At 39.4% G+C, this 25,642-nt stretch overlaps 1 protein-coding gene across 3 annotated transcripts in view; it reads left to right on the forward strand.

Moving 5' to 3' along the window:
- The window catches only part of PCMTD1 (protein-L-isoaspartate (D-aspartate) O-methyltransferase domain containing 1), a 46,961-nt gene extending 33,621 nt beyond the window's left edge, over positions 1-13,340 (forward strand). For all 3 annotated transcript variants that reach the window (XM_066181479.1, XM_066181498.1, XM_066181488.1), the window contains exons 4-6: positions 5,806-5,977; positions 7,558-7,681; positions 10,659-13,340. In XM_066181479.1, coding sequence (XP_066037576.1) covers positions 5,806-5,977; positions 7,558-7,681; positions 10,659-11,029 — 667 coding nt within the window. In that variant the 3' untranslated portion in view covers positions 11,030-13,340. The remainder of the gene's footprint in view (positions 1-5,805; positions 5,978-7,557; positions 7,682-10,658) is intronic.
- The last annotated feature ends 12,302 nt before the right edge of the window (positions 13,341-25,642 follow it).

The following is a 25,642-nucleotide window of genomic DNA, read 5'->3' on the forward strand; positions in this document are numbered from 1 at the left end:
AAGGGCACTGATTTGATCTGCAGAAAGTACAACCGGAGCACAGGGGTCCGTGCCTTTTAAGAGGGGGCGCAACGCTTCTAGAAGGATGTTAGGAATGCCAACTACAGGCTTAAGCCATTGAAGGTCTCCCAATAGTTTTTGTGCTTCATGCAAAGTGGACGGTGGAGCCTGGATGGTAAGTTTTTGCGGGCGTATTTGTCTCTCTGTAATTGTCCATCCCAAATACTTCCATGGTGCATGAGTTTGAATTTTTTCATCAGAAACCATAAGGCCATAATTTCTCAACATGGCAATGATGGATTGTACCTGTATGACTGTAAAAGGCGAGCTTTGGGCAAACAAAATATCATCCATGTAATGGTAAATAATTGTATCAGGCATCGCTTGTCTAACAGGTTGCAGGGCCGTGTCAACATATAGCTGACATAGGGTAGGCGAGTTCTTCATTCCTTGCGGCAAAACTGTCCATTCAAAGCGCTTATCAGGTTCACCCCTATTAAGGGAAGGCAAGGTAAATGCAAACCTCTTAGTGTCCTTTGGATGTAGGGGTATTGTAAAAAAGCAATCCTTCAAATCTATAACAAGAATAGGCCAATCCTGTGGTAGCATAGCTGGATTAGGGAGCCCTGGTTGTAGAGCTCCCATTGGCTCCATCTGCTGATTGACTGCTCGCAAGTCCTGTAGCAGACGATAACTTCCTGATTTTTTCTTTATAACAAAAATAGGCGTGTTCCATGGGCTAGTTGATGGGCGAAGATGTTTAAGCTGTAGTTGTTCTGCAACTAGGCGGTGTGCCTGCTCAAGATTTTCTCTTTTTAACGGCCACTGCTTAACTACCACGGGGTCATCAGAAGTCCAGGTCAATGGTAGAGGGAATGTCCAAGCAATGGCCATCACAATAAAGGGCGATCGGTAAGTACGTATCCCAGTTGTGTCAGAACATCCCTTCCCAGGATGCAATCGACCTCCGATGGCAGGGGTGTCAGCGAAAACACTGCTTTAGCTTGTTTGCCGTCGATCTCTACAGCAAGAATGGGAGATCGTTGTGCAAGCTTAATGCCACCAATGCCAGAAACTGTGGTATTAGCCGGTAAAAGCGGCCACGTCTTTGGGTATTTAGCCGTATCAATAATACATGTATCCGCCCCTGTGTCCAACAATGCCTTATGCAAAATGATCGTCTGTCCTTGGTAACATAAACAGCAAATCCTTTTGGGTCTTGTAGATAAGTCTATGACAGGAAGAGTGATACCTCCTGAGGAGCCAAGGCATTTTGTTCCGCGCGGCTCATCAGATCGTGGTGGTATGCTCATAGTTAATTGCGGTAGAGGTATGAACTGAGCGATCCGTTGGCCTTTTGGAATGTTCACCGGCGGGAAAGGTGTATGAGCTATAACAAAAATCTCTCTTTCAGCATCAGCGTCGATAACTCCAGGTTCTACCAGTAGGCCCAAAACAGACCCAGACGATCGACCTAAAATGAGTTCTCCTGTGGGTTGTCCATTAATGAGAATAGGTCCAAAAATTCCGGTAGAAATCACATGTGGACTGCTGTTATATAGGGTAACATTTACTGCTGCTGCCAGGTCCAATCCGAGGCTGCCGGAGGTTGCTGGCAAGAGTTGCCCATCGATGGTGTGGCTGGAACTATTTGTGTCCCGGCGCGGCCCAGTTTCGCGCTGGTCTTGGAGTTTCCCGATCCAGATCGGCAAGCGGTGCTGTTGTGGGTATTGGATCGGCACTTGCCGCACCATACGCCCGTGGCGCTACATTCGCGGCGGATGTGTCCCGGCTTTCCGCAGCGAAAACACTTCATCCTCCCACCGGTATTGGGGCTTTGACGCGCTGTCGCCGCTTGGAGGGGTGCGAGGGCAGCTAAAACCTGAGTCTGAGCTGATACTGCTTGTTCTCTAAAAGCCTGAGCCTGCTGTTGTAACCCCTCACCTATCTTTTGCAGCGCTTCTACCACAAATACCTGAGTGCCGGAAGGCATGGCTGCCGCTTTATCTAACAAATCTTGAACATTCCAATTCCCAGGGGCTGAAGCTATGAGGGAACGAGTATTAGCATTCCCATTCTGCAAGATACATTGTTTAACTAGGGCATCTTGCATGTGCTCAGCAATGCCTGCTTTACTTAAAGCATCAATGATTTTGTCCACAAAGGGGCCAAGAGGCTCCTCTCTCCTCTGTTTTATCCCCATATAAAGAGGAACACCTCCTGGAGGTCTAATTTTCTCCATAGCTCTTTTAGCTACCGCCATGGCCTCTCTCAATTTATCAGGACCTAGGGTAGCTTGAGCCTCTACTCTATGAAGCAGTCTTTGACCCATAAGCTCGTCAACAGTAATGCCGAGTAAGGGGTCTCCTTGGGGACGAGGGAGTGCGGCACTTGCAGCCGCCTCTTCCCTCCATCGGGCTTCAAACAGTAACCTTTGATGTGGGGTATAAATTAAACGAGAAAGACCTCTAACATCTGCGGGCAACAGGAGATTCGTATTAAAAAGGAATTCTAACATTTGTTTAGCGGGTTCGCTTGTGACCCCATAGCTCGCTACGGTAGATCGTAGTTGTGACAAAAGTTTCCAGTCTAAATTAGTAACCTCTGCCCGTTGCCCTCCCTGCGGGTTATTGTGAAAGATAACTGGGAGGGCGAGGGGGGACGACATCTGCTCCTGAGCTGCCGCGGCCAGATCCGTATCTCCCTCCCGCCAGCCCTGATTTGCCAGTGCCGCCCATACCTCCCGTCTTTCTCGTGCCATAGCCTCCGCGAGGTCCGATAAGGCTCCGGGGAACGGCTCCGTGGCAACAGGACAGGGAGGGGCATTCCTAGCCTCTGCATTCATGGGGGTGGGGGGTGAAGGCATTAGTGGAGCAGAGGGCTGTGGCGAGGGCTGAACGGTGGGTGTACTGGCCGGCTCTACAGAGTCAGATGACGGGAGGTCAACGGTTGCAAAGACCGGAGGGTTTGGAGCGGAAGGGTCATCCCCATAAGCCTTATTCCTAGCGTGCATTTCACGAGCATTATCGACTGCTTTCTTCTCTGCCTGACACATAAGCAATTCATTATGCACAGTTCTCCACAACTTGCTCATCTTTTTCGCTAGCTTATCATCATCTAACACTAATTCCCAAAGCTTATCCCCATACCTGCGCCATTCGGCTAATTCATGAACAGTATGGGGGTTAGCAAAAGAGCCATAAGATGTAGCATGGCTCAAAAGAGGGGGGAGCTCCTTATCTAAGTCAAGCCCCTTAAATCCCCGCTTTCTAAGAAAAGCGGTAAAGAGATCATACGCTGCTTGCCTGTCTATACTCACCGGTACCGTTGCAAACCTCCAGGCGTCGGCAGCGCGTAGCGGCAGGGCGCACCGATGTGACCACACCGGGCGTAAATCCGCCGTCCAAAGGACCCGACCCCAATGCAGCTCTAAAGAGGGTAGGGGAGAAGCCCGTTCGGGCGCCAAATGTTGGGTTAACCGGAGCCGCAGGAGAAGAGCCTCATGCTATCATGGTCAGCAAATCTCGTTTATTTCAGGTAGCATACACACATTTATATCTTCTATAATCAGCTCATACATATTGCAAAAGTTAAGCTTAGGATTGGTGCTCAGACTAAAAGTCAGCTACGCCTCTTTCTACATTCTTTTGTAGTTACATTGTTTGAGTAAGTTTTAGTTTAACCAGGCTTCTCCCTCTTATCTTTCAGCTACAAGGTCTTGTTATTGTATAGCAGCTGTGCTCAAGGACATAGAAGCTTACTGCCTTGCTGGTTTTCATGAGAGTTCCTGTGTGCTCAGCAAAACTCTCTCATGTCTGCGTGACCTTTTGCAGCTAGCCAGTTATCCATCACACTCTCCACACCTCCCCCTTCCTCCTTTTACTTTTTAAGCCCACGAAAGTACTTTACTAAAACTTTCAAATTAAATTGATGTGGTAATGCTTGATTTAAACTGTAGGCAATCTGAAATGAAAACTATGGCATAAACTGCCTGGTTGATCTATATGTGGAATGTAGAACATGTGGGAAAGAAAATGATTGCCCAAGTGCTTACGAAGTGAGATTTACTTCTTTGACAGATTGATCAGTGTCTTGGATTTCATTTTCTTTCCAGCATTTAGCCTCATCTAATGTATTTCTAGATCTTTCTGTGTTAATCTGAAATTACTTCAGGCACCATTCAGGCTGGTCTAGCTTCACTTTCTCAGTTTTGTGAAACAAGGAAATTTATCCCCACTCCGATTCCACCTCCATTTTTTCTCTTCAATTGACCAGTGTTATTTGTAGCTTTCTTCCCCCAACCCCCCTGCCCCCGTCTCTGGATTTGGAAGAGAAAACATGGATTGTGACCACAAGAAGTGCATGAGAGAAAGCCATCCACTAGTTGTTAAGAGATTCTGGGGTCTGTCTTGACTAGTCAAAGAAAGAAGCATTGAAGTATTTTCAAGATCAAGCATCCCATCTTGGAGGGAAAAATATATTTCCAGCTAGAACTTCAATTTCCTGATTTGTTAATGTCAGCGCTCTACATCACAAAGTCAGCCAAGCCTTACAGGCTTCATCCCCAAGCAGTGAAAGCTGCCAACTTTACTGTAACTGAAAAAATATTGATTTGAATGTTGTCAGGTATTGTACTGGGATTTGCTAATGCTAGCCAAGCAAAAAAAAAAAAAAACCAAACCTTTCCATTGACAGTCAGCCATAAAGTTCATAAAATGACTACATGTATTTGAAGTTCTTAGAAAAATTCATTCCTTCTGGATGCTGTTTGAGGTGCACTGGACTTTAATACTGCCAGATGAAGTTTATGGACTTTTTCATGCAACAACGAGGCTGTTAGGTTTTATGTAATATTTTTTTCAAAGAAGACAATAAATTCTTTTCTGTGAGCTACTTTGTAACCTCTCTTCTTATATATAAAGCGCTTGGGGAAGATACACAGTTATTCACTCAAGGAATTTTTTTACAAAATGGTAAATTTTATTGTGGTGTTAACAGCTGAAGCAGTAACATGCTTTAGAGATTTAAAAAATGTCAGAAAATAACAGTGTTGTGGAGAACATATGCAGCTTTAGCAATAAAGTACTGCCCTGTACGTTTTTCCTTTGGTATTTTATGCAGTGACAGAGAACACTTACAGTCCTTGCAACTTGTGTTATAAACTTAGGTCCACTAAAATGCAGTTGGGTAACTTCCATTTACTGATGAAAACTAGGTGTTTCTGAGATAATGAATCTTTTTTTTTTTTTTTTCTTCGTGTGTGGTCAAAAAAATGTCAAACTTTTCCATTGAATTCCTTTTTGGGGAAAAGTGGATTGGGCTCAAGATGGAAATTTGGGAGGTAGAGAAAAATGAGTCTTTAAAAAGACCCTAACTGATAGAAAATGTAGGGGAGCTACTATGAAATGAAACTTTTCAATGTTTATTCAGCAGCCTGCATATCACTCATTGTTGATAAACATACTGTTTTAGTGGCACTTGTACCATATGGCTTAAGATTTCTTTGGATGCATCTACTTGCTTATAGTTAGGAAGGTGATGTTTTGAAGCTTTCTCTGTTTTGCATAATACATAATTGTAATTGCTTAAGAGTTTTGCTTCAGTGGTCTCTGATGTGGCAGAAAAAAATAAATTATTTCTAAAGTAATGTCATAATACAAACTTCTGAATTATGTATGCTAATCATTCTTCATTATATAAGGGAAGATCTGAAATATATTTTTCTGTCTTTATCTGGACTGCCTTTTCTTGAAAATCTTAATTTGAAATGTGTCCCCTCTTTCTTTTTTGTCTTCTTCCCCTTAGATTTGAATTCTGTGAACCTGCCTTTGTGGTTGGTAATTGTTTGGAAATAGCCTCAGACAGTCATCAGTATGACCGGATATACTGTGGAGCTGGAGTCCAGAAAGACCATGAAAACTACATGAAAATTTTATTGAAAGTTGGAGGCATTTTAGTAATGCCTATAGAAGATCAGGTGACTTAGTGACAATTTCCCCTTTTTATCTTCTAGTATGAGAAATACGTAATTTAAAGAATGCTTTTGAATATATATTTGACTAAGTTATTGTTCAACTAAAGATGCCTTGATTTGGTGTATTGTTGCAGTTAAGCAGATACTAATCTTTTTAATGAAGTCTTGACCTTTTTTCCCTTATATTTGTAGGAAAGCATCAATATCCTGCTTTTAACAAAGTCTGTTTCATACTGTTTCCGGTGTGTTATAGTAGAACTGCTTTGAAATCTCGCTGCCACCCAGACATTTTCAGTCAGTACTTCAAAACAATGAAACCACCTCTAAACCAGGAGAGTTGATTTCAAAGAATACAAAATAACTGTGATTAGTGGGACGTTGGAAAGAGAGGAAAAAAATGAGGGAAAAATATATCTGTATTCGCAGCAGTTTTCGATGTTGCTTTTCCTTGTTAGATTTAATGCTTTTCAGACAGGAGCATATTATTTTAATAATATTTGGCACTTTTATCACTTTTCATCCTTAGACCTCAAAAGGCTTCTCAATGGTAAGTATTATTCTCCCCATTTTACTAATAGGGAAATTGAGAAAGGCACATCATGTGACTTAAGTTGATGTCCTCCTAAATACAGACAATTACTAAAATGCTTGTTGATAAGCATGCTAGTTACTTTGCTTTCAAAAAAGAATCCTCACATTATCTGCTTTCTTAAAATACCAAAGGGATTTAAGCATAGCCTGTATGATTCTGTTCCATAAATAATTTCATTATTTATTCAGCTAAGATAGTGTCAGTTGAAATTGATGGAATCCAACTTAAAAGTAGTCACAGTTTAAGAGAAAAATTAGAACTGTGACTACTTTTACCTTATATACAAATGGATAGGGGATTAGAGCGTACAAAGTATGCAGAGCAGCTGCAAGATCTGAGATAATCTAGCTTGTGGAAAAACACCAAGGGTATGTTTAATTCCTGTTGTCTTCCTGAAGGGATGGAGAATTTACCTGGTAGACAGGAGTCCAGTTCTCCTCACAGGTGCACAGCATACTGAAAGAGCATTACAAATTGGCAGCAAGGAAGCTTTCTGCCTGCAAATAAGGAAAACAGTTTTGCGTAGTAAGAATGCTTGAACACTACAGCAGGTTGCCTAGACAGGTGGGGAATCTCAGTCCTAGATCTTCTTTCACTTAATCGGAAAAGATTCTGATGTAATGTTGAAGTTGGCCCTGTTCAAGGAGGAGGGTAGGACTCCAGAGGTTGCTTCCAGTCTATTCTTTGATCTTTTGGAAAAATGAGGAAAAAACAAACTTGCCTTAGTTCTTACCTTAGGGCCTTACTTTTCCATCTGCATCTCTTCCCATTACCAAAGAGTACCGTATTCAGTACTCTTCCCATTACCTTATTCAGTACTCTAGTGACCAAGTGATATTTCAAGGATTATCAAAGACCTTCCCGTTCATAAAGCAGCCATAATTAATTAATTTTGAAGTAAAACAAAGCAACAGTGTATTTGAAACCAATCGGAATAGTATTGAATATGACAAAATTGTAAGCACTAATTTATTTCGGTTTTGTTTTGCAGCTAACACAGATCTTGAGAACAGGACAGAACACATGGGAAAGTAAGAATATCCTTGCTGTTTCGTTTGCTCCACTAGTGCAACCAAACAGAAATGACAATGGCAAACATGACACTGTAGGACTGCGTAAGTTTGTGCTCCCTCCCTTTGGCTTGCAGGGATGTTACAGTGCCTGATGTTGGAGGTCTGGATGTTGAGAGGCTGTGCTGTAGAAACATTCCATTTAGCAAAGCAGTAGCTCACTGATGTGTTTTTGTGCTCCTGGTGCATGGTCTGTGTTGCTTCATAGTTAATGTTCTGAATTTAGGTAATAGAATGTTTCCAGCTTGTTTTTCCAGCTGTCTTTTCCTTTTAAGTTCAGCTTCTCTATTACAGCAGTATAGATAAAGTAGCCAGCCAATATTAGGTCCCTCATAATGCTTATTTTCTCATGGTCTACCAGAGAATTTTTTTTTTTCTCTTCCCCCTCAACTGGAAGGAAGAGGTCTAAACTGGGGCTGTGGTATTATAGAATATTAATAAGCCCAAGTGTGCTTTATGTCTATCTGCAATGGCTGTAGTCATACCTAGCTCTTTGCTATTGGTCATAGGGATTGGCTTTCTAGCTGCAATGCTTTGAGCAGAGGTAGTAAAGGTATTAAGAAATTCTTTGGAAGTACACCTGTTGCCAAATGGTAAGATAGGATGATAACAGGTATGGAGAAAAAGCTGACAAAGAAAAGCGTAGAGTTGAAATTTTCTGTCAGAGTTGTCAGGGCTAGGAGTAGAGCACAGGGCTATGGTAGCATGTGGGAAATTAAGTAAACCCAACAAAGAACCTAAAGCATGTTTTAACTGTGAAACTGGTATAAGCCCTTCAGGAGTCCAGGATGTCCTATCAGCTTGCGTTGCCTATAACTACTGATCTGGCAAATAATTTCGAGTGTGTGAGCTTGCTATATGATAGGTACTTTTACATTTTTTATGCACAATATAGAAGATCATTTCCTTTACATAATCTATTTCTATGCAGAAATAGGGTTTTTTTGTTGTTTTAATACTTGTTTTGAGTCCTCAGAAGTCATTTCCTGAAATTAACTTACTAATTCAAGAATTTTTTTTTCCTCTCTTCCATCTGTAATGCATAGGTTGTGTCATGTGTAACAATGAAATACAAAGGTGGCTAGGCAAACTTTATGATGATTTTATACAGTCTAATTCCCTAGAACAAAAGAGGATTTTCTATCAACATTCCTAAATTTTCAGAATGGGGAGTGCAGACCATGGGCATTCAGAGCTGAATGGTAGTACAAGAAAGGTGTTTTCTATGTTATAATTTCAAAGTGAGTTTTTAGTGAGAAGAGGAAAAAATAACCAAATGTGGTATTGTTCACATTTAAAAGAAAAATGTGTTAGTCTTGAAGTTGCACTATAAAATGAGATCTGTGAGATAGGCTTCTTTCCACTGCTCAGGCGGACCTGGTTTTATTTAAAAACTTAAAAATAAAGCAAAGGTGTTCTTGTGGGTGTGTTGGGTGTATATGGAAGGTGTGCAGGTGTAAAAAGGAGTGTGCTGAAGTTCAGTAAATAAATTTTTAAGCTAATTTCTCTTTTACAGTAATGTTCTCTCTTTGTTTCAAATCGACAGGGCCAATAATTTATCTTAGTTCAAAGTAGTCTAGTGAATATGCTTCTTCTGTAAACTTTAGTAAGAGGTTGCAGATGTCATTACTAAGTAATCACAGAGTCTGTGCCATTCTTTGGACAGCCCTTGAATGCTTTCTGACATGTATGTAGTGTTATATACAGACTAAAATAACTCTCATATGTAAAATATCTGTCAGCCATGGTCCAAGTAGAACCTTTTTTTTTGTAGAAAACTACAGAGGTTGTGTTAAAAAGTTCATTTTATCAATGTAGTTATTGGTTAGGATGCAAGTAGACAAATGGAAATACATGGACAGTAAATATCCAAAATTTTGCATCCTGTTCCTCCCATTAAAAAATGCTTGCATTTGTTATAATTGGCATACAATCTGCAATCATGGTTTGTTTCCATGAACTTATAAATGTATTCTGAGTAATTAGATAGGGTTTTGTTCTTGAATTTTGAGCTGACTCTGCACTAAAAAAATGGGACTCTTTCCCACCCGCACCCCTTTGGCATGGTCTGAAATCAGTTTTGTCAGTCTTAATATCCTTTCTGTCTCAGATAAATTAATTAGTCTGCAACTGAAGTAGTTTTATGTAAAGATAGATCTTGTTTAAACTACATCCAGAGCTTTTATAGCTGAATGGATTTTCTGGAAGTGTAATTTTTGAAATTGTTTCTTCAGTAACTTCTTCCTTGCTGTAGTCCCTGTTAATTTTATGGTGTTCTGTACAGGAAGGAGTGTGACAAGTTAGAAAGTTGAACAAGCCTCAACCTTAGCTGGTGTGCTTTTTTGGTTTTGTTTTCCTTGGAATTAGCCATCCATAGCTCATCTAGGGCAGATGTCAGCAGCCAAGTAATATTTTGTCATTACTCGGCTGTCATTGGGAAAAATAAAGTTTTGACTTTTTTCTTACTTGTTAGTTTGGGTTTTTCTCCCTTTAGGATTTGAGGAATTTTGATTCCTCTTCTGCAAAGGTGCAGGTGGCTTATCTGGTTCGTCACTGGTGAATTAGACATATCCTTCCCTCATCAGTTCGATTCAGTAGGAAGTGAGCAGGAGGAGGAAGCAGAAGAAAGGCAATTGCCTAAACAAATGTAGCACGGGGTTAGAAATTGTTTTCCTGCAACAGGATCTTAACAGTGGTAGCAGTAGGTGCCAAGACATGCCAGGTGTTAAAAAGTGACAGTAACTGTTGTATAATTTCTTAAATTCATTTTAGTGATCTGCTCATGCTTTCTACTTCTCTTGCACATCTGTCAAAAGACCTCTTTGTTTCCTGGACTGTGCCACAGAGTTTGTCAAGGTGATACTACCTAACCCTGTGTCATTTGCGTGTTGTATCATTTACTAAAATTTCAATTGAATTGTTTTTGATTGTTAGTCTCACTGCCTTGCAGCTGGTTTGGGGTTGGTTTGTTTTTGCTAGAGGGAAATTTCACTTAGTATAACTTACTTTTCTTTCATTTTAGCTCCATGTGCTGTTAGGAACCTCCAGGACCTAGCTCGAATATATATCAGACGCACTCTTAGAAACTTCATAAACGAGGAGATGAAAGCCAAGGGTATTGCTCAGAAGGCTCCTCCGAAACGCAAACGCAGGAGATGTCGTAGACGCAGGATTAACACCTATGTGTTTGTTGGTAATCAGCTCATTCCTCAGCCTCCAGATAGTGAAGAAGATGAAAAAATGGAAGATGATAACAAAGAGGAGGAGGAAAAAGATCACAGTGAGGCCTTGAAGCCAGAAGAGCCTCCTCGAAATCTGTTGAGAGAGAAAATTATGAGTCTACCATTACCTGAATCTTTAAAAGCATACTTGACCTATTACAGGGAAAAATAACTTGTTTTAAGTAGAAATAATGCCTACTGATAGTTCCTTTATTCTTGAAAAATGTAGCATTTATTAAGAAGTAGGTGGACAAATTATTATTAGTCTTTCATCAAGACTGAAGTACAGCGATAAATGGTAACTTGTCTCTATCTTGTCTTTGCTACAAGGAAGACTTGCATTCGACAGTAGAATCCCTTTTTAAAAGTCTATTTTTCTTTAAATTTTGAAAATGCTGTTTTAACTCTGATAGAAATATATATTCCATTATGCAGCACTAATCAATATTTTGCATGGTAAGTCTTTTTTGGATCCCCAACAGATTTGTATTGATAAAAGAATGAGTGAAATTTTATATATGCTAAATAATTGGTTAAACATGTGCATCTGAATTGATGAGCAATTTGTCTGTATTTATTACTATTAGGGAAACATTTTAAACATGCAGACACTTATCCTCTAATGTCCAAATCAGACCCTTTTAAAGTTTATTTTACTATGGCTTTGTTGCAATCATTATTACTATGTTGGTATAGATATATTCCAACAACACAAGTGCAATAAATGTATACAGACACTGAATGAGCTGGCTTTCGTGAAATATGAAAATACAAGTTCTGAAATGTCAGATGACCCTGCTACTTCTGCATTTATCTTTTGCCAAAAGATCTTGCAACAACTAGCAGCTTCTCTCAGAGCCTTAAAGAAACACCATATTGAATAGGAAGCAAAGCAATGCTTAACTTCAGCTCTGCTTATACTTAACTCCATTCTACACTGTCAGTATTTCTAACTAGAGGCAATTCCTCATTTATGGGAGGCATAGGACAATACATTTTGTTTATTTCTAGAGCTCACAGCATTGAGTCAAAAATTTTGGTAATTCAGGATTGTAATTTAGATTTCACAGTCATCTATATTTACTGCTTTTAAGTAGAGGTAGAATTTCAACGAAGTTTAGTTTGTATTGCTTATTGGGATAGCTATAATAGTAGAAGTTAGAATTTGTTCAGCAAATGCACTTTAGTAAGTGAATTTTATACTTAACATGCATCTCCAGGAAGGTAGACTTGTGCCAGCCTATATTTTTTTTCTGAGCATGGCTCTTAGCACAAAAATATTTATAAAATCATATGCATCTTTTGGAAACCTAAGAGTAGCAGTGCAACTGTGGGGACCCACAATAGTGCTGATTTAAATCCTTCAATGATTTTTCCTCTTCTAGTTGTGAAGTTATTTGCAGTTCTCATTCTTAACTTTGCTTTTGCCATCTTAATTTCTTCATTCTGTTGTAATATAACCATGAGGGTAAACAGTTCATTAAGAATTTGGCATGATATGTATTAAAAACCATAATCATTGGAAATGTATGCCTGTTAGACCCAATGAAAAACATTCCCATTAAAATATCCCCCATGATACATTTTCTAACACTCGTGACACTTCTTTTTGTGTAAAACAACGAACGAAATAATTACATATTTCTAAAGCAGTTACGTTCCTATTCCAAATATTTATAACCAACTAGTATTCCTATGGTCTAGCAGTCCAATATTCACTTTAAATTACGTTAGCATTTTGTTGCATCTGAGAAGGAAGGTCAGACACAATCCCAGGACACTGACTCTTTTTGGTGCATTTCATGCTGTAGTCCCTGTTTTTAAGGTACATCATAGTAATGTTTAAATGGAATTTCATGAAGGCCTGTTGTACCAGCATGTGGAGTTACTTTCCGCAATATATTTACCGTATAAGTAAGCTAAAGTATTTGAAATAAATATTCTGACTTTATTTTAAAAGCAGGAAAACCTCATAAGAAATAGTTTTCCAAAGTAATGATACTAATAAAGTAATTGTGATGCTTCAGCTATAAGAATTGAACATAATCTTGTTTTAAATGGGTTATTTTAGATGGAGGTTAAATAATCTGAAGTTTGAGATGTTTGTCTCTTCTTTTCTTGGAATCTACATCCATGAGCTCAAGAATGAGATTACTAAATATTACTTAAGTACTTCAAGGACTTTATACAGGATGCTTTTTGAGAATAAATTTCTGCATTCTTTCCTGCCTGTATACTTGGAAAAATGGACAGTGGATGACTTGTCATGAATCTTCAGTATGTAAGTTTTTTTTGGAGTCACTGAAAGAGAATGTTTCCTCTGTGTTTTATATGTGGATTTATTTTACACTCTTGAATTTATATTTACATAAATAAAAAAGGTAGAAACGCAAAATTAATTAAAATTTAATTTTTGCCATCTCACTTGATGATGGGGACATTGTTGCAATAAAATGTTTTTTTGTGGTTTCTGCTTGCTTGAATTTCTGTGTTTCTGTGGAAGTATTTTCAGTTATTTGGGAATTCAGGTACCAGTTGCTTCATAATTAGGTCAGTAATCTCTTAATAAAGGCTATTCTTGAATTTCAGAAGTATATATTATCAGTAAATTTTGAATTTTTGCAAAGGTTGAAAGATGACATGTTATTCATGACACAAAGCAAGCCATTTTGGTCCCAACACTACTTTTTAAGTACTTGGGTGGAAAGTTTCCTCTGGAGAGCCCAGAAGCTAAACTTGAGCTATATCCTAAAGACCATTTCCATGGTTTTGTTTTTCTCCTAAGTATTGAATTTTATTATTTTTTTTTTTAATCCTCAACTGAGCAGCTATCTGGGTCAAAACAAATAAGGAGAACTTGGAGGTAAGAGCTGCAAGGGTGGTGAGCAACCAGTGAGTCACATTTCCTACGGCAATTCATTGATGCAGCTTCATTTTATTGCCAGTTAGAGGAAAGATTCAAGCTGGGCCAGGTAGGCTGATGAGCAGTGTTATAATTGTGGTTACTGTGAGGAAGGGTGTGATGAATTGGAACTTCGGGGGGGTTATCTTCTTTGGTCTGGACGAAGACCCAAGATCAGTGCAGTCTTTTCAAAAGATGTAAATTTTTAATCCCCTGTCATTCAGGAAAAACTGAGCAGCTGCCTCCCAAAAACTTGAAAAGAGCGGTTTTCATTGCAGTGAGCCTGAACAGCTGTGCTTGGCTAAGCACTCTGTTGCTTGTTCAGGTGCTGGCAACTTAAGTCTGTCTTATTTTTTCTTTCTTTTTTTTTTTTTTTTTTAATCCTGCATTTTTTTTTCTCTAAACTACTTTTTAAAATAAATCCTTGCCTGTCAGTTTGAAAACAAATAGGGAATGTAATCAAAATGTGCTGTGTTCTGATTAAAGCTGTTTTAGCTCATTAAATATTTATCCATATGGCCTCAAGAGTGTCTCCTTCCATCATTCATGTAATTGAATAAAACTGAAGGCTTTGTGATTTACTTATCAATTATAAAAGATATGGGAATTGTGGTCTGTGTTCTTCTTAGAGGTGTATATACTGAACTTCACTTTAATGAGCTGCTACTTACTTTGACAAGACTTGAATCATGTATGCGACGTTTTCCATAAACTTGTTCTGAGAAGGACATTGGAGTGTAAACTGGAACAATGAGGCTTTAAAGGCATGTGTTTGTTGAGGTGTTTTAGTAAAACAGCTTCAGTAAAATCTAGATGACAGGCTTGATCAGTGCCTGTCTCTCTTCTCTGGCTTCCCAGTGTACTTGTCAACTTGTTGAGTTACTCTTTTCAAGAAAAGTTGGCTTGTTTAGCCACAAGGCTTGCACCATGTTTCTGGTCAGTATGGAAGCAAGAATCCAACACTGATTTATCAGTGCTTATCAGCATGATGGTAACATTTTCTTTCTAGAGTTTTCTGTCATCCTTCATATTCTGTATGGCTTAGAAGAGAATTGTCAGGGAAGCAGTGGGGACTTACAGATCCTTTTTAAAGCTCTATCATTTTCTACTGCAAGCAAGGAATCTGTGTAAATACCTTGCTGGGATATTTTGCAAAATACTTCCATGCTAGAGAGAAGCAAAGGCACTGCATTGGTTTCTGTCACTTTCTTCATGCATTCATGACTAGACATGATTTTAGCATAAAGAGAAAACAGCAAAACTATAGCTATCAATACATGCTAAATGCTGGCAGTTTTTGTTTTATAAGCATTTTCTTTCCACTTTTTATCCTGGCTGAAAAATAAATCATTAGGGTTTCCATTCTCCTGCTTCCATGGATGCGTTCCGTGGATGATCTCCACAAACTGAAAAATGTTCTTTGCAGGCAAATAGATATGAAGAGTTAAATTGCAGTTCTTTATAATACAGTAATACAGTTAAACCTGTAGCACATGCTCTTCATTTGTAATCCTCCTGTTGGAGTTATGCTCAATCTCCCTTTGTTTCCCTTGAGTTTTAAATCCACAGCTAGAGAGGGTAACACAGCATTCTGCACTTCTGTCATCTTTTGTGGGCAGAATATTTTGTTCATGTTGATGGTTCCTTCTTACCCTCTTGGGATCATCTTGGGAGTCATTTGTATGTTGGATAATATACTTTTTGCATCTTCATTTGTTGTTCTGCATCTCCTGCTTGTATTCGGATTATCTATATGTGATAATCTGCATATGTTAGATATCTATTTTGTGTGAAGTTTTGGGTGTGCATATTTTAAAAATTGACTGTTCTAGAGCTGTGCATAACTCTAGGATCTCCAGAACCAAGGGTGGCCCACACCTTGATCCACTTGCTGCTTCCTGTGTTTCCACTTTTCTCCCCTCAGACTAGGGCTCCATTTTCTGGACTACAGTATTGTGTGAGAATGATAAATAACCTTTTTTACCAACAATAGAATAGTGGCATGTTACTGTTACTTATATAGAACTAGGCTTGTGCACCAGACAACAGAGAGACTGACGTATTTGTTGTGCTGTGGGTGATGTCAGTACTATACATATGAGACAGAGCTACACAAGCATGAAAACAAGCTTTCATATCTCGACTCGGTGATCAAAAAGCATTTATTCAGGGTTGGAACAGGAGCAGGAATAAAGGAGAGATGGATAGTTTGTCATAGGGAAGTTATTGGTAACTAAAGAGGAAAAATAATAAAAATAAACAGAGCCGTTTATGTAATAAAATTAGGTGCAAATTTTGATTCCGCTTTAAAAATCTTTCATTTCTGCTATTTTTGGCAGGTCTGTACAATCCATTCTTTGTATATGTTAGCTTGAAAGGAGAATCTACTCTGTGTTTTAACCCTTTCAATAGCTGGTTTAAACCTTTCTAACTTTATTGTTTGTCTTGGCCTTCTCTTTACTGGATGGCACAGTGTGATTTTGTGCTGTAGTCAGTAAAAGCAACACTGTAAAGCACTTTTATATTCTTTGCTCCATATCTGACAAAACTACAATTGACTTTCAGTTATCTCTTAACAGTAGAGCCCTTTGTAGATCAGCAGCCTACAAAACTTAGTTTTTTTATTTGTGGCCCTTTGCTTGTTTTGTCTTGTTTTTCTCAAACCTTGACGCGTCTATTTTCTACACAGTCAGAAGTGGCATATCCTTAAAAAACCGCTTTTTTACTTGGCTGAAGAATTTTCTCTGACACGTTGTGTGTAATCAAGGCTACCAGAAGAGGGCAGCATTGGCTTTCGGGAACAAAGGCTGGGTGCTGGCAATAGCTAGGAAAGAAAAATCCTACATTGATGTTTTTATAGTGAAATAATTCGAGTAATTTTCTTAGATATAAACGCATATTTGTAAAATGTACAGTCAGTCTCAAAAGAGTCTTTATGATTTTTCCAAATAATTTTCTGAAATTCCAGTGTTAGGTGTATAGTTTAAGAGGTTTTCTTCTGAGTTGTGTTTTAATGCAAGCACATGTAAGCACCGAGACCTTTCCAGAACTGATGGTGTGGATAAGGCTTTTCATTCATAACCATTCAAGGTTATGTAAAAGGGTCAGTACGGGTTTGTCTAGCTGTGTAATCGGGCGTTCGATGTCTCCAGCTGCTATAGTTACTTTGGACTTCATCCTGATGCTTACTTGAGACCTTGTGTTGAGAACTGGGCATTTGGCACATGAGGAAAGCACAGCTGTGCAGAAGACTGCCGTGGCTGACACACCCCATGCCTGTGCGCGACTTACAGACATGTAATGCAATAGCTGCTGCTCCTGCTGCACAGTGCTGCCGCTTGTTCCCTGCCTGGAGCAGAGGTGTAGGCTGGGAAGCCAGAGTTGTGAAACAAATACATGTTATATGTTCAGAAGCCTTTGGTACTATAGCCTGGCCCCTGCAGGACATTCTCTGAGACAGAGGTGCAACCTGAAGGAAAGTGCCTCAGAGCCGTGCATTCTGCTCTGCTGCCCAGGGCCCCCAGCAAGACTTTTGAATCCATTCCAGATACTCAAGCTGTACCACAAACAGATCTCAGCCCTACCTTCAGCATTTGAAGCAACAACCAACCTCACTATCCAGCAAACTGTCAGCTTTTCAGTCCTGAGAGTTTATAGTCTCTGGCAGTTGTTAATTTACTTGCTGAAAATTGGGCAAAATATGAAATGGTGGGCAAAAAAACAAGTGTCATATTTAAGGTATAAACCAGATCTATCATAATGTTTCTACAGCTTGATCTCAGCTTGCCAGTGATGCCAGTGCTGAGATGAGTATTGGCAACAATCTTGTTCAGATGCAGTTTCAACTTTACTTGAAAAAAACTATGAAACCAGCACATTTCTAAACAATTGTGATAGCAGAGGAAGGACATCCTGAATACTGAATGTTCAAAGGCCAGAGAGGGGATTTGCATGGGCACAAATGTCAGGCTTGTTAGCCCAAATAACACAAAATGCCAGTAAATAACATGTGGGATATAGAAAATGGGTAATGAGCTATCTTCCTATGAAAACCTCTAGTGCTTCATTCCACAGCTCTCATTTTCTACTCCCTTAAATACTGATTGTGTGAATGCATTGTAGAAAGGTGTTACAGGATCATCATTTTAAGTACCTGCCCTAAGTGACTTTGCACACTGAAGAAACAGGATTTTAGGTTTGGTTGAATTCTTACTAAATCTTCTTAATTATGACATGCAACTCCTGGAACTTATCTGGCTTCAAGAAATTTGGTTTAAATATAAAGCAGACTCTTTTCCCTTTGATCACAAAAGTATATCCCATTTTTAATTTTTTTTTCTGTTTTTGTGGGTAAGGTAGTGATAATGATGTTATACTAACTCGAGATTTAAAGATTAATAAATCATGTAGGCAAAGGTCCACAATGGTGTTCAAGTGTCCAGTTGCCTTTTGAGGTACTCAAGTAAAATGCTGCATGTCTATATCTTCTCCAATTCCCTCCTTCCTGTTTTGGGGTTTAATGTAACTTAATTGTCACCCAAGTCCCAACAAGGGATCATGGAGCAGCTGTCCCCTGGCTTGCTTTGTCGTGAAAGCTCAAAACACTCCTGCAGGGTTAGGCCTTGGAGAAGGTGATTGAAGCTGTTTCAAACAACACAAGATACTGGTGCAAGTGCTCTCACAAAACCAGGAAGACGAAGGTTTTCAGTGGAAGTTCCCTTGTGGCAGGTAAGAAATCTAAATTCCATGCTGGGAGAATTTATGAAAGTGTATGACAACCATCTTTTCCTCTCTTAGGCTTCAATATATGGGGCTGGTTTTATTAGTTCCCATGCCATCATGCTGACTGTTGTGAATCCCATGCTGTCCCCACAAATTATCTCGGATGTGTAATGGACAGGTATCAGGACACCAGGTCTCAGTTCATCTATTTAATCCTTCTGGGGAAAAGAAACCCCACTGTGGTCTTGGTACCACAGAGCAAAACTTGTATTTGCTTGCACGTGCTGTGTTAGGTTCAAATTTAATCTTTTTCTTTTTTCCTCTCTCCAGAGACTGTAGTGTTTGTAAGTCAATTGGCTTTAATGATGCAGCCTTGCTTTGCTGCTAAGCTGTTTGGAGATTTCAGGATCAATATTAAAAAAGAGAGGTTGAAAAAGCTGTTGAAAGTATTTAGTCACAAACAAGAATGGCAAAAACACCAACTCTGCTGCTTTGACAATTTTTAAAGCTCTGTGTCAAAGCCATTTCCTAATTAGAACTTGGGGATGTGGCTAAGGAGAGATGATAAAATCTTCAATGAAAATAGCTGAACAGTCACCTTCTCACTATTGTTCTCTGACATCCTAGATGTAAATATTTTAGAAACTTTTCTCTCAGAGTAGAATAGACTGAATAGAAATTTCTGACTTGGATTTTACCTGTAACATCAATGATACTAGAACAAAAAGCAACAGTCTACTTAATAGTATCTGAAAAAGACAAAGTCCTGATTCCCTTCAAGTCAATAAGGACTCTGCTGTTGCCTCCTGACTGCAAACGGGGCAGGCTGGAAGGGAATGTAAAAGATGCAGAGATGAGGGGGAAGGAAGGGCTGTGGTTGCCCCCAAAAGAGGATTGGGATGAAGTCACAATCACCAAGTGCTGATTTGACCAGCACTTCCTGCTTTGTTATGGGGTCTGGGCAGCCCTTCCCTAGCCAGGGCTCACAGTGACCACACCATCTCACACCAGTACAGCATATTTCCCTCAGGGGAGCAGAGAAAATATTAGAAAACTGTTCCTGCAGTAATTCAACTACTGAGGAAAGAAAGTGCTGATATTTGCACTTTTTTTCATGAGAAGGGAGCAGTACAAGCCTCTATCAGGTGGATGCTCAGCCCTTTCAGTTACAATGAAGATAAATGGTCAGACACAATGAAATACCCTGTTCCTAGAACTGTAATATTTCAGGCTTGCCTTCCAGTCCCACGTTTTCTTCAGCATTTCATTTTAGCTGGATATTCTCCCTAGCCTTTGCAGTTACCCTGTCCCTTGGCCCCAGCCTCAATTTGGGGCCCTTAGAGGGAGGGGGCCTGCTTAATGCTTATGCCATGCATACCCTAAAATCTGCTGTTAAAAGAGCTGACTGGAGGTGGCGGAAGTGCTGCACTGGATTAGCTCCTTGGTAGGGGGCACAACAGGAGTCTGTGAATAAATACAGATGCTCTACGCGGTAATCCAAGGGAACAATAATAATTTCCTCTGAAGATGCCAGTCTATTTCCGTGAAAATGCAGAGCTGAAAACAAAGAGCTAGTCTCCAAAATTTTCTTCAAGCTTTAAATACTGCCTGTCAATGGGAGCATTTATCATCTGTAGGCAAGATGTCCAGAAGTTAGGGAGTACTATGCAATTCTTATGATAAAACTGTGAGATCTAAGTAATTTAGGGGATCTAACCACAAATTTCGAATTCTGCCAGCAGATCAGAGAAAACAGCCTAGCTTAGTAGGAGGGATGCAAGAAATCTGAGGGGAATTGAAGATTCCTTTCCTGGTCTGTAGGTGACCACACATGTCATTAGGCCATGCCTCAGTTTACCCATTGGGAAAACATGCTTTGTGTCACTTAACCCCTCTGGAAAATGCCTTTATAAAGAGAACTTCTCTATAAGAAGCATTTTGTTATTCAAATGAGACCTCACCCAGCTGTGCCTAGATCCTGGTGCAGGACAGACCAAGTCAGTGATCTGCCTTTCTCCTGATTTCTTATTGGGAAGGAACAGGGAAAAGCAGCAGTGAAAGACAGAAGAAATAACAAGAGCAAAAGAGGTGGGGTGGTTACCTGCCCATTCTACAGAGAATGTGATGTAGCTTTTAGGCTCTGAATCTAGATTGCTTCTTGCTTGTCACAGCCTGAGACTGACACTATCTCTGAGGAATTTTGGAAGCAAACAGTGTTTGGCAGGTTTCCTCTTACAAGGTGGTTTGGTGTTGGTATTATTTGCCCCCTTTTCCTGTAGGCATGTGCATAGCTGAGTTGTCCAGCCTGGCTTTCATTACTTCTCAGGGGAGGAGAAACTCTACCTTTGTTTTCTCTTTCCCTTTGAAGAGTCACAGGAGAACATTGAAATGCTTGAATTTTTGGAAATATCAGAGGTGAAAGTGCAACAGCTCCAAAGATCCTAGTGCTGGCAGGATTTCTGATCGGAATAAAAAGCAGCAGCAAGAGGACAAAAAAATTGTCTGCTTGACTGAGAAGTGCTTGCTTCCTGCACCATGTGGCTGAATATAAAAGCTGCTGGATACTGTGCTAATATGAATAGTAGGTAATGTCCTCATGCCCGAGGAAGCTGAAGCACAGTGGATGGCAGGCTTTAGGCTACACAGGGCAGTTGCTGGTGGAGTAGGCTGATGTGCATTTGAAGGTTTGGGATTTGTTGGCTCTCCTTGCCAGAGCTTTTTCTTTGCTCACAAGATGAGCCTCCCACACTGTAGTTTTCAGAGCAAACTTCACTGCACAGCCAGTAATGGCAGATGGTTTTCAGCTTGATTACTTCTACTGTCATTTAGTTAAGGTTCCCACATGTAATTTTTGTTCTCCTTATGTTTGTACATTAGAAGGGGATGCCTGGAAGTGCTTGTTTTGTGGGAATGTAGTATGAACAAGGAACACTGGATAATGATTACAGCAGCATGGGATTACCAAATTACTATTATTTCAGACTGTGTGTTTGTAATTAATTAGACTTTTGAGCCTGCCACCTCGTTGTGAACTGTTTATAATCAAAATTAGTTTGATTGTGACTGAGTAAAACTATTGTGGTCAAATATGCCTTGTTTTCCTGACCAGTTCTCTGTGAGTGGATGGGATGATCTGAATCAGGAGTTTGTCTTCAGGAAAGACCTACAGCATCTCTGAGAACTTTGTAATCATTGTTCTTGTCTTTGTAGATTTGATAGGGAACTGTCTGATGCTTTTTTTTTTTTTTTTTTTTTTTTTGAGCCTGGGAAGCAAGCAGCGGTCTATTAGATGGGTGAAAAATGGGGGGCAGGAAATGATAGAGGAATGAAAGAATTTTGGGTTGGATTCGATCAAAATTGTATTAATCTTCTCAGAGTATATTACCTGAAGCTGTTAAGCAGTAAGTTTTATAACCACAACATTGTGTGAAGTTCCTTCAAATTCCCTTTCCTGAAGCTCAGATCAATGAAAATTTGACCCTTTCACACCCACTTACTGCTGTAAAAGAAAAGAGCAATTCACCGTCACAGCATCTACCTACAGCTGAGTGCTGGAGGCCTTAGTTAAAAAGTTATGTTATCTGTGGATTATATTGGCATTAGGTGATGAATTACAATATGATTACCAAAAACATTGTTACTGTGGGTACTGTTTGAGTCACTGATCATTCATGAAGGGCCCACACACCCAGCTCATTGCACAGTCCCTGCATCCATTGACAGCTTTAAGTCCTACCCATCCCTCCTGGATGAAGGAACCTCTTCTGTGAAAATCTCCTATGGAAATCCTTCCTGTGCCCTGAGCAGTGCAATTTGCCCTGTCAGAGCCAGGGACCTGGCGAGGTATTGTCCACAGCTGAAAGAAATGTGGAAATGTGTAGTACAGGGAGGGGAATAGCACTGGGAAGACACTACATATGATGCAGTGTTGAAGAGAATGGGTTGAAAGTCTCTTGAGAAAATCACTGAAATGTTGTTTTCTCATTGGGTGCCTGTAAGTGCTTTTGGTCAAGAGTTGTCATTTGGGAGGGCACCACCCCCTCCAGGCTGCTGCACATGATACCACCTACCATACTAATCATCACTGGTATTGGTTTATACCTTCCACAAGCAGGAACATGGTTTTGTCTTGGCATTTCTCTTTATTGCTGGTGCTGTACAATTAATCAGTGCTTTGCACGGTATTAATGTGGGATCTTGAAAGATAATAAAGCCTGTGTTCTCCATAGAAGGTGGAATACATATAGAAAATGGAAACCTCTGGGAGCAGAGAGATTTATTTTATTCTAAAATATTTTAATTTACTTAATAGTAACAAAGGTTTGTGATGTCCAATATGAACTCCCACAATGAGCCATTTCTCAGGCCTGTGACCTGAGAAAAAGAAGAAACAAGTGGTAAAACCTCTGCTCTGGAGCAGACCTACTTACCATTAAAAAAAAAAAAAATCACTGAGCCCTGCAAGCATACCCACCAGCACACTAGGTGAGGGTTTGTATGCATGATGCATGTAATTGACCCTATTTTTTTTATTCATTATATAAGCTGTAACCTTGTACAAAAGGTTGCTGTTGTAACCAGTGTTCAAAACTAGGGCTTTTTAAATATAAGTCAAATAATCGAAAATTAAATGCAAAACTACATTCACTCGAAATTTTATCCTTAATTTTCATTATTAACTTGATTACACATACACATTTCATGCAGTAAAGTCCCTCAAAGACCTTCCATAGTAACATAAAAGATGCCTAAATCTTCTGCTTTTTGCAGTGGATCGGAACACTGAAAGACCTAAAAAATCTTGGTAATAAACAGGGGGTTTAGATGCCAAATAGCTGCTTGCTGACAGAGAGTCTAACATTGTCTCAACTGTTTCAGCTGAGTGCTCTGCATTGTTGCAATATGTTGTTCAGTTCTCTAGTGAACTATATGGGAATCTGTAAAGAAGATAAACAACAATTAAAGAAAAAGTAAAAAAAAAAAATCAATGCTTGGTTGTCATTTGAATGTAGGCAGTGCTTTTTTAAGATATAAATTTTAAATATTTTTTTTTAAAGTTTGGGTTTTTTCTATTTTAGGATTCTGTTCATATATCATAAGAAGTATTCTCTCACTTGGATTGTGTCAAATTCATATTTGATCTATTCATGGCATGTTTTGCTTGCTGTAGGAATGAAGAGTTTACCTGCCCCTATGAAGCAATGATACAAATTGTAAAAGGAGTAAGAATAGTCAAAAAAGTACTTTCCATCCTGAAGAATTAATGTTTTTTGTCAAGGACAAAATAGATTTGGTTTGAGATTTGACAGTTCTCAGTCCAACTAGAAGTTAATTTTTCCATAGAGGGAAAGAACATCAAATACAACTTTTTTTCATGATGTGCCTAAAGTTGTGACAATCTGAGGAGGAGGGCTCTTTCTTTTATTCTGTGGTGTTATTCCTTGAGCTGGAAACCCTTTCAGTGTGGACAAACGGTTTTTTTGTGTGTATGAGATGAAAGCACCCAGTAGTAGAAATGTTGTGGGCTTGGACGCAATTTCATCCCTGGTTTCTTGCATAGAGTCTGCGTTCTTCATCCATCCCTCTTTACTTGATGTCTTGTCAAATGTGCCACTCTCTGATAGCCATTCAAGAATGTCTTGGGCATTTTTAAGTGTAAAAATTATGTCTAATTACAAGTTTTCCTTCAGCTGAGAAATCTCTTGTCACAAGCTTATCTGAACTGACTTTAGAAGCAAAGGAAATGTGGATAGTGTCTATCCAGCCTGAAGGTTTTTGCTTTGCAGTTTACGGTTTGTTATGAGCATTCCTGATGTCTTACCCCTCTCAATTGAATGGAAGAAGCAAAGAAGACATGAGAATTTTATGGTAGGAGTGCCAGATGCTCAGGTTTGAGGTCCATCAGAAAGATCAAGTGATGTTTGGATTCCAATTGTTTTTTTCACTGGAGCATGCTAAGAAAAGTGGCATGCTCTTGTTTCTTCAATATCTATTTGGTTTTATGGTATCATGTTGCTGCACAAATTTGCTTTGGTACTGCCAGTGTCCTGTACTATGGGACAGCTTGTCAGACATCTTTCTGGAGATGTGGGATGCTATGATACTGCATGCTGAAACCAGTTATGTTTATGCTTAAATCTTCTGTAGGTACCTGCTCACATCTCATACTGTAGTTCTTAGCAGTGAGATTTGGCAGAGGAGCAGTTTTCTCTCCCCTCCAGCATTCTATGCCAATTCTAAGGCTTTCTGAAAGTATTCATGAAGTCAGGTTTAAAACTGGCAATTTTGTTTTAGAGAACTAATTGAGCATTTTGCTAAACATTCCCCTGTACCTTTTAAAAATGTCTTTTTCTGGCGTTTTTGGTTGGTTGGTTTGTTTGTTTGGGTTTTTTTTTGTAAGGAATGTACTGTTCTTTACTGTAAGGATAACTAATCTTCAGAATGGTTCTAAATAAACAAGATCTAAGACGTTCCTGCTTCTACCTTTCCCAATCCACACCTGAAAAATACTGTGGTGCATGCAAGACTTTAATCTACTGTTTCAATTTCTGTTGATGAAAATCTAGTCATGCAGGAAACCATTAGAGGAAATTGTACTTCTAGTAATAATGAACCCACTCATACCAGTCAAATTTAAAGTGCATAATATGAATACCTGTGAGGAAACTCGAAGTATACTTCATGCAAGCAAAGAGTCTCTGTATACTCTTTCCAGATATTGTGTACTCCTGAGCCCATGTTAGATCTCCCTAAAAACCTCCACCAATTATAAATCAAGGCATCAAGGAAAAATAGAGATTTTTTCCAGAACAATTTTCAACTAACAATTCCCCACTCTTCACTTTAGAGAAGTTTCTTGTAAGTGATTCCATGTTTCTTAGAAATCTATTTTTCACTCTACTTTTCCTGGGCTGACAACTTGTTTTCCTGGAAAAAAGCTGAAAGAATAATCTTTTCCTTCATCAGTGAGAGCTGACTGCTTATTGCTGCCTTTGAAGAGCCCTGTGGAAGAGTCATCTGCTTTGCTGCCGTTGTAGCACTAATGAACTGCAGCTGATGCCTGAGATGTGCAGCCTGCCATTCATGAAGAGCACAGAAAATACTTCCAACACACTCAGCAATGGCACTTTGAAAAGCATTTAATGACACATTTCCTTTTGC

Source organism: Chamaea fasciata, unplaced genomic scaffold (genome assembly GCF_029207755.1).
Source record: "Chamaea fasciata isolate MVZ Bird 193981 ecotype frontalis unplaced genomic scaffold, bChaFas1.0.hap1 SCAF_1, whole genome shotgun sequence".
In the NCBI taxonomy this organism is placed as follows: domain Eukaryota; kingdom Metazoa; phylum Chordata; class Aves; order Passeriformes; family Sylviidae; genus Chamaea; species Chamaea fasciata.